The sequence below is a fragment of the Gadus chalcogrammus genome, chromosome 7 (assembly GCF_026213295.1).
Source record: "Gadus chalcogrammus isolate NIFS_2021 chromosome 7, NIFS_Gcha_1.0, whole genome shotgun sequence".
Lineage (NCBI taxonomy): Eukaryota > Metazoa > Chordata > Actinopteri > Gadiformes > Gadidae > Gadus > Gadus chalcogrammus.
Genome location: NC_079418.1, coordinates 28,171,379 through 28,184,911, shown reverse-complemented (window position 1 = coordinate 28,184,911; position 13,533 = coordinate 28,171,379). Strand labels below are relative to the sequence as shown.

Below are 13,533 nucleotides of genomic sequence, written 5' to 3'. Positions count from 1 at the left end.
AACTGAAGTCTCCCAGGGCTGGAGCGATGCCAAGTGCTGTTCAGCCATGTGAAAACCACAGTCAAATTGAATCAATTCAAAGGACGCCACACCGGAGTGCATCGCTAACCACAGGTTTGTGTGGTTCTCCAGAGGCGGCCAATGAAATGGCAGCCTCAGGATTTATGAGGTCTCGTTAACTGATTGCAGTAGTCAAGAGCTCCGTCAGAGCGGGTGGTAAGGAAATGACCGATAAGCCCTAATTTGGCCCTAATCAGAATCCTAATCATCATCATATTCTTCTTACTCTTCCTCTGCGTCTCGTGCGGTTTCCGGCCAGATTATTTCCTCATCACGACCTGGTGTGGGTCGCCTCACGTATGGAAGACCCCAGGGGTTCGATCCCCAAGTCGATCCATTGAGGTATCCTTGAGCAAAGAGACAGTCCCCCCTAGCAGCACCCAGAGAGATGGTGTCGACGGCGCGTGAATGTGTGAGTGTGTTGCGTGGGAGGATGTGAGACTTGAGCTGTGAAAGCGCTCCTCTGAGTGGCTGTAGTGGCATCAGAAGCCCTCCATAAATGCAGTCCATTTACCAACGGATTCATAGAATGGATTTCCCTTCTCTTATTACACACACACACACGCAAATACACAAACCTCTTCTCTTGTCTGACTCTGTAGTTAGGAAATGGGTTGATTTCACACACACTTAAAGTACAGTCTATTGAATATACGCCATTTAGTGAAGGCTTTTATTCAAAGCGTCTTGCAACACAGGGAATCCATACATTTCTCTGCCCGGTTGGCCCCAGTGGGAATGCAACCAAACGCAATTGTAGTTGGTAAATTTGTCAGGGTTTGTAAAGGAACATGGCGGTCTGGGTGATCAAACTGTCTTCCCTGGCTTCACTAAAACATCCCTAACCGATACAAATGTGGTCAAAGTCACTTTGTTGTGCCGATTCTGCTGGCCTGCCATGAATAGCAGCAGCGCCATGGTCTTCAGGATGGGATTGTTTGTAACCACAGTGTTCTTTGTCCACACACTCCGTACTGACACAGCTCTTATATGGCCATTGATTACATTCGTGCCGAGGGCATGCTCACGGCAAATGTTCTCCTGCGAAATCGGTAAGAGACGCTCACAGCAGTTGAATCACCCAAACAGTGTGGGATGGTGACGGTTTAGTCCCATGCCTTTACCCATTGAGTGGAGCATAAATTGTTATCTCTAGACCCCCATGACCCTCCCCTTCATTCCCAACAGCATGTGGGGCATGGTGGTGGCTACCTCTGCAGATGCTGCAACCGGTGGTCTGCGGGCAGGAAGTTGTGTTTGAGGTTGAGGTGGGTGAGGTCGTGGCTGTAGAACAGGTTGGGGGGAACCTGCTCCAGGCTGCAGCCGGACAGGTCCACCGAGTTGATCCTCTGGGACACCATCTAGAAAGGGGCGAGAGAGGGCAGAGGGAGAGAGAGAGAGAGAGAGAGAGAGAGAGAGAGAGAGAGAGAGAGAGAGAAAAAAAGAGAAAGAGAAAGGGGGCGGGACAAAGTGAGATGGGAAACCTCGAAACCTTTAAATGGGATTAGTGCTACTGCTGGCAGACCTAACTGGTCTTAATGCGTGTTATGTGTGTGTGTGGGGATTAAAGAGTCACGAGGAGTAAGTCAAGACAGGCTGACCTCGTCACACACACACACACACGCATGAACCCATGCAAGCACACACACACACACACACACACACACACACACACACACACACACACACAGACACACACGTTTCGTCTGCCTCTGTCACAGGACTTTTTTTTCCACAGTTCACCTGCAGCACTCCTAATTAATCCACCTTGGAGAGGCTCAAGCGGCCGGGGTCACTTAGTGCCTCCACGTACGCTAACGTGACATTTAGCGGAGCGTCGGTCGCTGGAGGAGAGTGCTGCTGGTCCCTGCACTCCCTGCGTCTATTCTGGGGAGACCCCAGGGCCCGGCTGACACCAACGTCCCCAACACAACGGAGAAAAATAGCTTTTTCCCTGCCCATGGCCCACTTGGGTTCATCTATATCTATATATCTGTACATACCGTATATACAAATGCAGCGTTGTGTTTTTCGGTTGGACCTTCATATCGTTTCGTATATCTGCCGTGTTCTTTAGTAGTTTTATTTATTCTAGTGATGATACATAACGGGTTTGCCGTCACATGCGTTCACTCACCGGTGGGTCTGACGCGCGGCAGAGAAGTAGTACGGTAGTTGTGTATTTTTAGTTCAGATGCAGCCATGCATGTTATCATACACTTCAACTGAACCAAGCGCAGAGTGGGCCAACCAATGCTTAAGGGGTCACTCTCTCTCTCTCTCTCTCTCTCTCTCTCTCTCTCTCTCTCTCTCTCTCTCTCTCTCACCATCGCCCTCTCTCTCTCTCTCTCTCTCTCTCTCTCTCTCTCACTATCGCCCTCTCTCTCTCTCTCTCTTTCTCACCATTGCCCTCTCTCCCTCTCTCTATCACCATCGCCCTCTCTCTCTCACTATCGCTGTCTCTCTCTCTCTCACTACCACAATCTCTCTCTTTCACCATCGTCATCTGTCTCTCTCACCATCGCCCAGCCTTTCTCTCTCTCTCTCTCTCTCTCATTTGTGAACATAGACTCTCTCTCTCTTACCATCGTCCTCTTTCTCTCTCTCTCTCTCGCTCTCTCTCTTGTTTGTGAACAGACTCTCTCTCTCTCTCTCTCATTTGTGAACATAGTCTCTCTCTCTCTCTCTCTCTCTCTTTCGCCTGTGAACATAGACTCTCTCTCTCTTACCATCGTCCTCCCTCTCTCTCTCTCTCTCTCTCTCTCTCTCTCTCTCTCTCTCTCTCTCTCTCTGCCCCTCTCTCTCTCTCTCTGCCCCTCTCTCTCTCTCTCTCTCTCTCTCTCTCTCTCTGCCCCTCTCTCTCTCTCTGCCCCTCTCTCTCTCTCTACCCCTCTCTCTCTTTCTCTCTCCCCCTCTCTCTCACCTTGGCGGCGTGGCGGTGCCAGCGGAGGTGTTCGGTGAAGCTGTCGAAGCTGACGTAGTAGGTCTGACTCTGAGGGCCGGCCGAGCTGAACGCCAGGCAGTGGCTGTGCTTCTTCACCTCCTCAACCTGGGAACACACGGCATCACGTTAACGCAATAAGCTAACGCAATAGAGACACTGATCGGAGGGCAGAGGAGAACACACAGAAGGGGTTGTTGACTGCATCTTGTAAATAGGTGAACAAACTTAACGAGCAGTGGGCCGACTGCAAGCTATCAGCAGGCTATCCAGGTTAAACTGTATGCTATCAGAAGGCTAACAGTAGCCTATCATAAGGCTAAGCAGAGGCCAATAGAAGGCTATCAGTAGGCTATCACAAGGCTAACCGTAGGCTATCGTTGACTATCAGAAGGTCGGCTAACAGTAGGTTATCAGCGGTAGTTGAGTCGATCTGTACAGGATTCACAACAGAAAGAAGGCCTTGAGTATCTTTGAAGCTAACTTCCTACTCTGTTTACCGTCAGTCCAAAATGTTTGTCCTCTGGGAATCATTGCAAGGGAACAAAATCCTATTTATGAGGGGACATCTTTCATTTAAAGTGCAGTCAGCCTCATGAATTCTACATTTTAAATGCTGTGAGTCTTACCCTGAAACTTTCCCTGTCTCACTTTGACTACAGCATTTTATGGAAAGAGAATAAAATGCCAGTGTGGTCTTAAACGACTGCACTGCTATTAGCTTAGGGACCACTATCAATTTGCTAAGTTCCTTTTAATTATTTTCATCTTTGTATTGCTTAAGGATTGTTTTATGTGATGCTAGATGGTTTTATGTGTGTACATCTGTCAATATGTCTGTTCCAAAAAATTTAATTCCACTCATATTTAGGGCTTTTTAAAGGGCTATCTATCTCTAGCAATGTTAGAATTGTATATTGTTTGGGTGTTACTTGTGTATTATGGTCCATGTCCTCATATGCATAAGACACCAAAGATTCATGGTGTACATAAGGTCATGTGTCGGGGAAAAGATGCATGTGTGCCTAGTTAATATGCTAATCACACAGACAAACATATAAAACACATATACACACACAAACTGAATGCATTGCTCCAAAGTGCTTTCCAAACAGAACAATAGCATATGATTGGAGTAAACTAACTATTAACAGGCGGTACATACTGTATGTGCAAACAAACACTTGCCTGGAGAAATATTGTCTGGAGATAACCCTGTGTGTGTGTGTGTGTGTGTGTGTGTGTGTGTGTGTGTGTGTGTGTGTGTGTGTGTGTGTGTGTGTGTGTGTGTGTGTGTGTGTGTGTGTGTGTGTGTGTGTGTGTGTGTGTGTTTTGAACAGTGGAGTGGTTCTGGGGCATCCATCCATTGTGTCAGCCAGATGAATTGGAAGGACATTTTCTGGACAACCCTTACAGATTGCTCAGTGGCCTTGCCACTATACAGGGCCATAAAGCAATAAACGCTGAAAAAGTCGTTAAGGGCCGTTGCCAGGCTCCGTAACAGTTTGCTGAAAAGAGCAAATTCCAAAGCAGGATACAAAAATGGATTAGAGCAGTCCAGCATTAAACCAGGATTGGGTGAAAACTGCTCCAAACGATAGAAGTGGCTCAGACCAGTGAATATGGCAGCTTGTTGGACATGACACCAATAATGATTGTTAAATATAGACACTATTACTAACAGACAGGATGCATTTTAAGGAATGAACCAGGCTGTCCCATTATTGGTAAAATAACGGGGGTGTTAATGTGGCCAAGTTGAAGCGGAGTTTGCTCATCCCAGCTGAAGGTAATAATAATAATAATAATAATAATAATATGTTTATTTTATATAGCGCCTTTCTCAATCTCAAGGTCGCTTTACAGATTCAAGAGAGGATAAGGTTGGCTTTGTAGCACATGGATTTACATTCACTGTTTTCAACCAATGCACCTCTTCCCCTGGCTTCAGTCCGGAAGAAGATAAATGCAGAATTCCACCAAGGGTATCGATCTTTCTTTATCACGCATTTTACAATTCCTAGAAATAAGTGTTTATAAGAAGATGTTTTACTACTTTAAACTACTTTAAGCATATCAACTAATTTCACTAATGTCAACAGAATGGCAACCCTGAGAAAAGATAAAAGATTTTGGAAATTGTTCAAAGTTGTGATTCAGATTCAGAATCATAGATGAGATAAGAATCTTGATTCCAACGTTAATAAAACATTTATTAAACCTCTAGCATCCGCCCATACATCCTGCTTTAAATCCACCCCTACATCCTGCGTCAAAAACAGCTTCTTCCCCACTGCAATACAGAGCCATAACTCTCTAAAAACCTCCTTCCATCCAGAACATTCCCACCCTGCACTGCTCTCTATATTAAAATTAAGGTTGGTTCAGTCTTGTCTGTCAAGAACTTATATCTTCCACTATTATGTTATGATGTTTTAAACGTACCCTGAAAACAATTCAGCCTTAGCTGCGTGGTCATTAAAGAGGCATAGGTAAGATATAAAAGCTTTTATTTGAAAAGGCACAGCCATCTGTCAGCTAAAAGTGAGTGAAATGAGCTGTGAGAGTATTGAGCTGACTGTGCCAGCCTCCCTATGAGCCAATTCAGATTTTAGGCCGCTCCCTGCTCGATTCTGCCCAATCAGGGCATCCCTTCAGTGATTGATTCAGGGAGTCCATCTTGCCTGCCAAACCACAGATGCTTTAAAATAAATGAACACTTAGTGGCTGAGAGGGAGGAGAGGTTTCTTCAGTGGTTCGGCCTCAAAATCTCTCCCTCCCTTCCGCTGTCGTCCTCTCTCGAACCTTACCCACTGCACCTTTAATTTTCGGAATCGAACCACGACGGCCCCGTACCTTTCCCCCTATGAGGGGCAGGATGTGCATCTTGCCCGTCTGGCTCTCCTTGACGGAGGAGACGATGAGGCAGGTGCCACAGAGGATGACCTGCCTCCGGGTCCAGCGGTTCACAGGGAGCTGGAGCTTCCCCTTGCGCACGTTGTACGTCCCCGACAGCTGCACGCGCTCAGAGCACTCGATGCTCTGGGGCTTACCTGGAAAACACACAAACGCAAGGAGAGAGAGAGGGGGGGTTAGGACACACGCCTGATCAGCTCGTAGGTTGTTTTTATTGGGGTTGGGCGTCAAGGTTTTTTTTTTTGGGGGGGGGGGATTTGCCGGCATTGGAATCGACAAGAAGACATTAACACAAGTCCCAAGAGAGGCATTAGCTTTAACAAATAAAACAAGGCAATCTAACCAGTTGTTTAGTTTGTGTGTGTGTGTGTGTGTGTGTGTGTGTGTGTGTGTGTGTGTGTGTGTGTGTGTGTGTGTGTGTGTGTGTGTGTGTGTGTGTGTGTGTGTGTGTGTGTGTGTGTGTGCGTGCGTACATGCCTGCCTGCGTGGGTGCGTGCGTGCGTGTGTGTGTACGCGCGTGACATAACACCAACCACAACATGAAGCGCAGGCATGCAAGCAATATAAAACAAAATGATTTCAGTGGCCATTAGGTTAACCATTAACTTGGTCCGTGGCGTTAAACGAGGAACGGAACTTCTGTGGTCTGCAGTAGAGGGAGCGCTGGGTAACGTGGTGCTGTGTTGGCACCCCGTCCAAATACAGCCAGCACAATGCCTCCGATGGCCTACTTTGCCCGTACATGCCTGTGAATAGCTCAAGTAGATCATTTATTGCTGCTCGGAATTAGGCCTTTCAACTGTGTCGATGCGAAAGCGACCTTTCTTCTCAAGAACGCGCAGCAGTGACATTATTTCCATTGATTGTTGGGTGTGTTTATTCATTTTCCTGAGTGATTCGCATCTTCTTTTTGTTTCTTTCTTTGTAAATGCCATTCATCTATTGTTGCTCCCTTTTTGACGCTGTGGCCGGTCGTGTCTCCGAGGAGCCGGCCCGACCTGCTCATCAACCCTGCTCTTCCAGAGGCATGTCCCCGGGTTTGCTCTTATCTCGTCCTGTGCCTAAAAATCTGTTTCCATCTCCCTGGCACTCCCTAGCCCTCGAGCCACACCCCTGTTTGCCCCAACCCAAGCCCCGCCCCTTCACCAACCCCAATCTGTCTCGCTTCGTAAGTCTCTCTGCCTTCCTGTTGGTCCTATTTTTGCAACGCTATCTACATCGTTTTGGGGATTTTCAGCTGGCGGGGTCCAGACGTTCTCTAGCTCCACCCTTCTATCTCTCTCACTACACTCTTTTTATTTTCCAGGCAACAGATTGCCGGAGAGGGACAGAGAGAGCCAAGCGAGAGAGACAGTGAGAGAGAGAGGGATAGGGAGAGGGAGAGAGAGAGAGAGAGAGAGAGCAAAGCGAGAAAGGGAGGAAGAGAGAGAGAGTGACAGAGATAGAGAAGGAGGGAGAGAGAAAGAGACATGTGCGTACCGTTTTATACTCCCAATGAGCTTATTCCCTCTAAAATTGGCTCTTTATTTCCCACTCCGTCTCTCTTGCGCTCTTGCGTGCTGGTGTGAACGGCGTAGTCAGTAGGGTAAGCAGTGTAAGTGCACGCTCGAACATGCTCTCACACAGCTCTGAATAATTTAGGTCAGGTCCTTTTCACATTTGCCCGACTTTAGGAAAAGAAAAGGAAAAAGGAACAACTTAAGAACCCCTTGCCACCTTAGCCTTCAGACGACACAGTTCCGGCCCGAGTACAGTACATGTGAGGGCTGGCCCAGCTGCCCTTCTGGACGGAGGGCACATTGTGTGTGAGCCGGGGAGTTTTTTTCAGGCATCAACATGCATTTTTTTTCCCTGTAGCTTCTGATGTTATCAGTGGCAGTTGAAATGTGCAATGCCTTCGGAGTAGGCATGACACATAGGAACCATTCATTAGAAGCCTGGTTGGTTGTGATTGGTAATAATCTGCATTTTTTTTTTTGGTCGAGTTTATCAGTGACAGTTTGTTTATTTCGCAATGTTTTCTTCTTCTGGTGAACGAAAATCAATTGTCTGCATAAAGTTTGATTTTCCGCCCCAACCAAAAAAATGCTGATTATATGTCGCAAAGTGAAGCATTTTGATGTGTGTGTACTAAAGGCTGCAGGTTAAAGAGCGAGTTTGATCTCCTCTGCGATGAAACAGCAAAGGCAGCACCGTACAGAACAGTACAGTACACAACGTGCACGTCTTAATGATCCAGGGCAGGAGCGTGTTGAATCCGACAAATAATTCACTAGCTTTTAACCTCAATACATCACATCGGCATACTGTTATGCTATTTTAAGGCCTTTGTCTGAACAAGCTTGCACGCCCACACACAGGAATAACTCCAAGGACGCATATTATTTTTAACCATTTTACTGTTTTGGGCCACACGCGCACACACACACACACACATATAGTTTGGTAGCAGGGAGTGACAGTGATCAAGCAGCTCCATTTGCTTTCCCCGACTCTCCCTGTATCTTGATGGACTACCATCTCCCCCTGTATCACCACCATCTCCCCCTGTACAACTAACATCTCCCCCTGTCCTGTACAACTAACATCTCACCTGTATGACCTCCATCTCCCTAAGTATGACCTCCATCTCCCTAAGTATGACTACCATCTCCCTCTGTCTGACTACCATCTCCCCTGTAAAGTATGCTGATGGACTACCATCTCTCCCATAAAGAATGCTGATAGACTACCATCTCCACTGTATAGCATGCCGAAGGTGTCAAACAAGACTCCATCAGTAGACTCTCCATAAAAGTAGAACAATGCACACGACTGGTGTGACAGGCTGCTTTTGTGGCGCTCTCCCCAATGATGGGCGTTGGGATGTTTTAGACATGCCAAGAGTCAGAGACGAGGTACTAGCGGCAACAGGGGAAGGAGCCAATGGAAACGCTGCCACGAATAGTGGCAGGGGGTCAGGGGAATCCCCGCGTGAGTGTCCTGTTTACAAAAGGCTAGGAATATGTAGCCAAGCGAGTGGGGGAGGTGTGTGTGTTTAGAGGGTGGGCTGGTGACTTGGGAGGCTGGGGCTGGGATGGTTGGGAAGACAGCTCCCTCACAATAATGATGACCCGGGCTTATTTCTACTCCTAGGTCTGACAGTAGACATAAACATTAGACATTAGAAGTCCAAGTCTGTTGGAGAGACAAGCAGGACTTTGTTGTTACATGTAGCTTCAGAGAGAGATTTATTTTCTAACCCCTCTCTCCCACGCACAAATACAGACACACACACACACATTACCCACCCACACATGCAGGGCACTACAAGTCCTGTTTCGCATTTAGCTCAAGTTTCCCGCAGTGTGAATAATAATAATAATAACATCAATGAGACCAAGACATGGCAATAAAAACCTTGTTCACTGATCTTGCCCTGATGAAGGCCTACAATGGCCGAAACATGTTGACACCTTTTTAAGAATTCCAATATGAATTAGCCTATTTATTAAAGCTTTTTTAACTTTAAGAAGAGTGCCTTGGTCAGCCTATCTTTTTAGAAACAATTTTTTTTATACCATAGAGCACCTTCGCACTAACTGATTGACTTAATCAGAATTACGCCATAGCCCTTCAACCTGTCTACCTTACTGCATACATTGTCTTCTCGCACCACCAACAAAGTCCTCAAAAAACTTCAATATGTCCAGAACTCAGCTGCACGCCTCCTCACTGGTACCCGCTCCAGAGAACACATCACACCTGTCCTCCGTGAACTCCATTGGCTTCCAATTAAACACCGAATCAACTTCAAAATCTTTCTCATCACCTACAAGGCCCTCAACAGCCTAGCCCCCCCCCCCTACCTTGCCGACCTCCTCCATCACCACGCCCCCTCCCGAATCCTCAGGTCCATCTCTGCCAAACTGCTCCACGGACTGAGCGACGGACTTGGGGTGATCGGGCCTTCTCAGTTGCTGCCCCCACCCTTTGGAATTCACTCCCCTCCCACATCAGTCTCTCCAACCCTCTCTTCTTTCAAATCTGCACTCAAAACATACCTTTTTACACTAGCCTTCCCCACCTAACTCCCACCTTATCCTTCATGTTTAACCTCTGTTTTTCTTTTATTCCTAGTCTGTCTTACATAGTTTTGATAGGGCAATATGTAAAGCGTCTTAGAGTACCATATTAAGCGCTATATAAATTTCATTTATTATTATTATTATTATTATTATTACATATGGCAAGGTGCTTTGTGTTTTTAACCTAGCCGATTGAAGAAGAGATCTTAACATGCAAACTGTTGTACTGCAAGGCTGGAAAACCAAATCAGTGATGTGTTTGTCGATATGATTACCTATAACCCTGGTACAGAAGTCTTCTGAAGATGACTTGACTCCTCAAACCTCGTGTACACTGTTCAAAATTCTGCTCAAGATTCCACATGAATGAATTAATCGATGCATTTTACTTTGTGTGCTCCGTTACACAATACACAGTCCACTCAGATCCGCCAGGGCAGTCAATCAATCCTCCTAGTGTGAAATATTAGCCTAGTTTGAATGGCGAATGGCAAACTAATTGCCATATCCATCTCCATTGGCCATATCCAGGCGACAGTGGCTCGTCGGATACCAATTGTGATGTCATTTGTGTGTGTTTGAGTGTGCACAGTGTGCCTTTAGTACAGACTGCTTGCGTGTCTTAACTGAGGTATAATGTCAATAGACAATATGAGGCAATATCTATAGGGTCTTGGAAGGGAGGTTATGCAATGCATTTTCATACAATTGAGTTATCCTTAAACATGCTTAATATTTTCATATAGAGGATACCCACTACTCAACATATACAGGAGATTAAAGTATTTAGGGCACGTCAATAGTATTTTAAACCCTGCAACCAACCAACCAACAGACCAATCACAAAGCAGCATCGTTTTTTAATCAACATGCCTGATGGCAACCCACCAACCAATCATGAAGCAGCTTCCCCCTCATCGACTCAACACAGTTGCTGCAAAATGCAAAAGCATAACCAAAGAATACTCTGCACTCCACCTCTTGGTCTTATTCCATCTGCGAGAACAAGGCCACTTCCCTTGTTAATCGGACAGCCTTGGTGCGAGTAACCTCACATCACCGCCACACCACCCGGCCCCCTGCACCTTGGGGTGCTGATGACCCACATAAGGCCTGGCAGAAGGATAAAGCACCCATCACACGCCCGCCCACACAATGAACTCACACACACACACACACACACACACACACACACACACACACGTGCACACAAACACACACAATGTAAGTACACGTACACACACACAAGCAAACACATACAAAATGCAAGCACACACACACATGTGCACTGGCAAACACACACATAAACGCAGACTCATGTCACCTGGGATCCTACACACAGTAACTGCATGTCAGTTGGGGTTACAGCTCTGTGTTAAACCGTGACAGTTTTGACTTACGGGGTGACATGTCTGCAGGGCTCTGTCCACATTCCCCATGCGATATTATCTTTCATCTCACGTAGTGTTGCTGTTCTTCCCATCAACTACTTTTGAAATGGGGCCAGAGTGAGGAGTTCTTATTAGATCGGTCACATCAGCAGAGTGCTGCGAGATAGAATTGATTCAAGAGGACGGCTGTCGCTGGAACAATAACTGACAAAGAGAAAAGCGCAATAAAAAATAAGACGAAAAGCCAACCGCAGAAGAAGTCTGTGTGAGTCACGGAAGAGCGGGAGGAAGGCCAGCTGTTACTCTGAGACATAAATAGCCCTACTGTCCTTCTGCGTAAAACCTCACGCAAACACAAACAGACACGCACACACACACACACACACACACACACACACACACACACGGACTGACACGCATACACACACACTGACACGCACTGACACACACACACACACGGACTGACACGCATACGCATACATACACTGACACGCACACATATACACACACTGACATGCACACACATACACACACAAACACATTGCGACATACACCTGGTAAATACATACAAACGGGTGCACACAAAAAAACACATACACACACACACCCATACACTGTGACATGAACAGGCGACGACAGGCAGAATCCCGCACAAACACACGCACACCTCACACACACACACGCTAGCAAGAAGTGCCTTCTAGAGTGAATATGGTCAGGTTTGTGTGTGTCATCAGAGGAGGAGAGCAAGGCGACACACAAACACACACAGACACAAAGTGACATGCACGCAAACTGTGAAATGCATACGTACAACCACACACACACACACACACACGTAGCAACCTCAAGAAATGCATGCAAGAGTGAATCTGGTCAGGTGTGTCTGTTTCCTCAGCGAGGAGTGCAAGGCCCGGGGCCACACACACACAACACACACACATACAAACACACACACACCCACACACACAAACAAACAACCACACACATCACATTTTCCATCAAATGTCATCGTTTCCGAGCCATATTTTGCGAAAGGCCAGGAGACCGTCTTTGTCCGCATCAACTTTAATTCATCTTTCTCTCAGTGTACCCCCCCGTCCGTCCCCCGTCCCCCCGCCCCCCCCGTCCGTCCGTCCGGTCCCATCGCTCCACTTCACTCCGCGGGCCTCCAGACGATGTGGGTGTGAGCGCCCACACACTGTGGCCTAAGTGACAGGGCACGTCGGGCCAGCTGTCCGCTCAGGTAGAAACACTGACAGGCCCCTGGGGAGGAAGAGGAAGAGGAGGAGGAGGAGGAGGAAGGAGGAAAGTGTCATCGAGGGCCGCAGTGGGCGGCGGTAAACTGTGACTCGCGTGCTGCTCCCGGCATTGCCGTGCACTGGCAACGCAATCACCCCCACTGACATGCTGTGGCAGCCCCCCCCCCTGCCCCTACACTACCTTTCTAGAACCTGCGTGCCTGTGTGAGTGTGTACACCAGAGCGCTAAAATGGCATCGCACATGGAGTTGGAAGGCGATGGGGGAATTAGGCATTAGCAACAGAGATTTTCGCCAGGGTCTCAAGGGGCTCCCGGAATCCACACTCTAACAGCTTGTGAAAGGCCTGATCCTTAATTAGTGGCATCTTAATCCCCTAAACACTCTCTTTAAAAATTTCCCAGATGCTCTCACAAAAATAAGGGTCCTGGCCTGGGAGAGGTGGTTTGGAGGGTGCGAGGGGTGACGGAGAGATCTTTCTGGTGCTGATGCTGGTGCCGATGCAGATGCACGTGGCAGTCCTCTTTTAGATTGTTTTGTCGAAAATAGATTGTAGCGTACGAGCAGCCGAAAAGTGTTAATATACATGGAGGACTGTGTAAACATTTGCCTTTGTGCCTTGAGCTCACAGATGCGTGTGTGTTTGAGTGTCTGACCATAAAAGCCCTCGGCAAAAGCCCTGTGTTGAAGTACGTTGTGCAACGATGGAGAGGAAAAAAACGGTGTAGGGGTGATGTCCCCTCCTGTGGTGAGAGGAAGGTTGGGGTGCTTGGGGGGTTTGTAAGAGGGGTGGGTGAGCTAATCCAGGTTTAATCTTCTGAAGAGGACCGCTCTCATGGGACAGACAATGATTAACAATGATCACGCTTAGACACACAAACAGCGCCAAGGAGAGAA

General features: G+C 47.3%; 1 protein-coding gene across 2 annotated transcripts in view; it reads right to left on the bottom strand.

The window, feature by feature from the left end:
- Positions 1 to 19: 19 nt before the first annotated feature.
- Positions 20 to 13,533, bottom strand: part of LOC130385788 (PH domain leucine-rich repeat-containing protein phosphatase 1-like) — a 34,416-nt gene continuing 20,902 nt past the window's right edge. For both annotated transcript variants that reach the window (XM_056594483.1, XM_056594482.1), the window contains 3 exons: positions 5,858 to 6,054; positions 2,984 to 3,109; positions 20 to 1,421 (listed from right to left, as the gene is read on the bottom strand). In XM_056594483.1, coding sequence (XP_056450458.1) covers positions 1,269 to 1,421; positions 2,984 to 3,109; positions 5,858 to 6,054 — 476 coding nt within the window. In that variant the 3' untranslated portion in view covers positions 20 to 1,268. The remainder of the gene's footprint in view (positions 1,422 to 2,983; positions 3,110 to 5,857; positions 6,055 to 13,533) is intronic.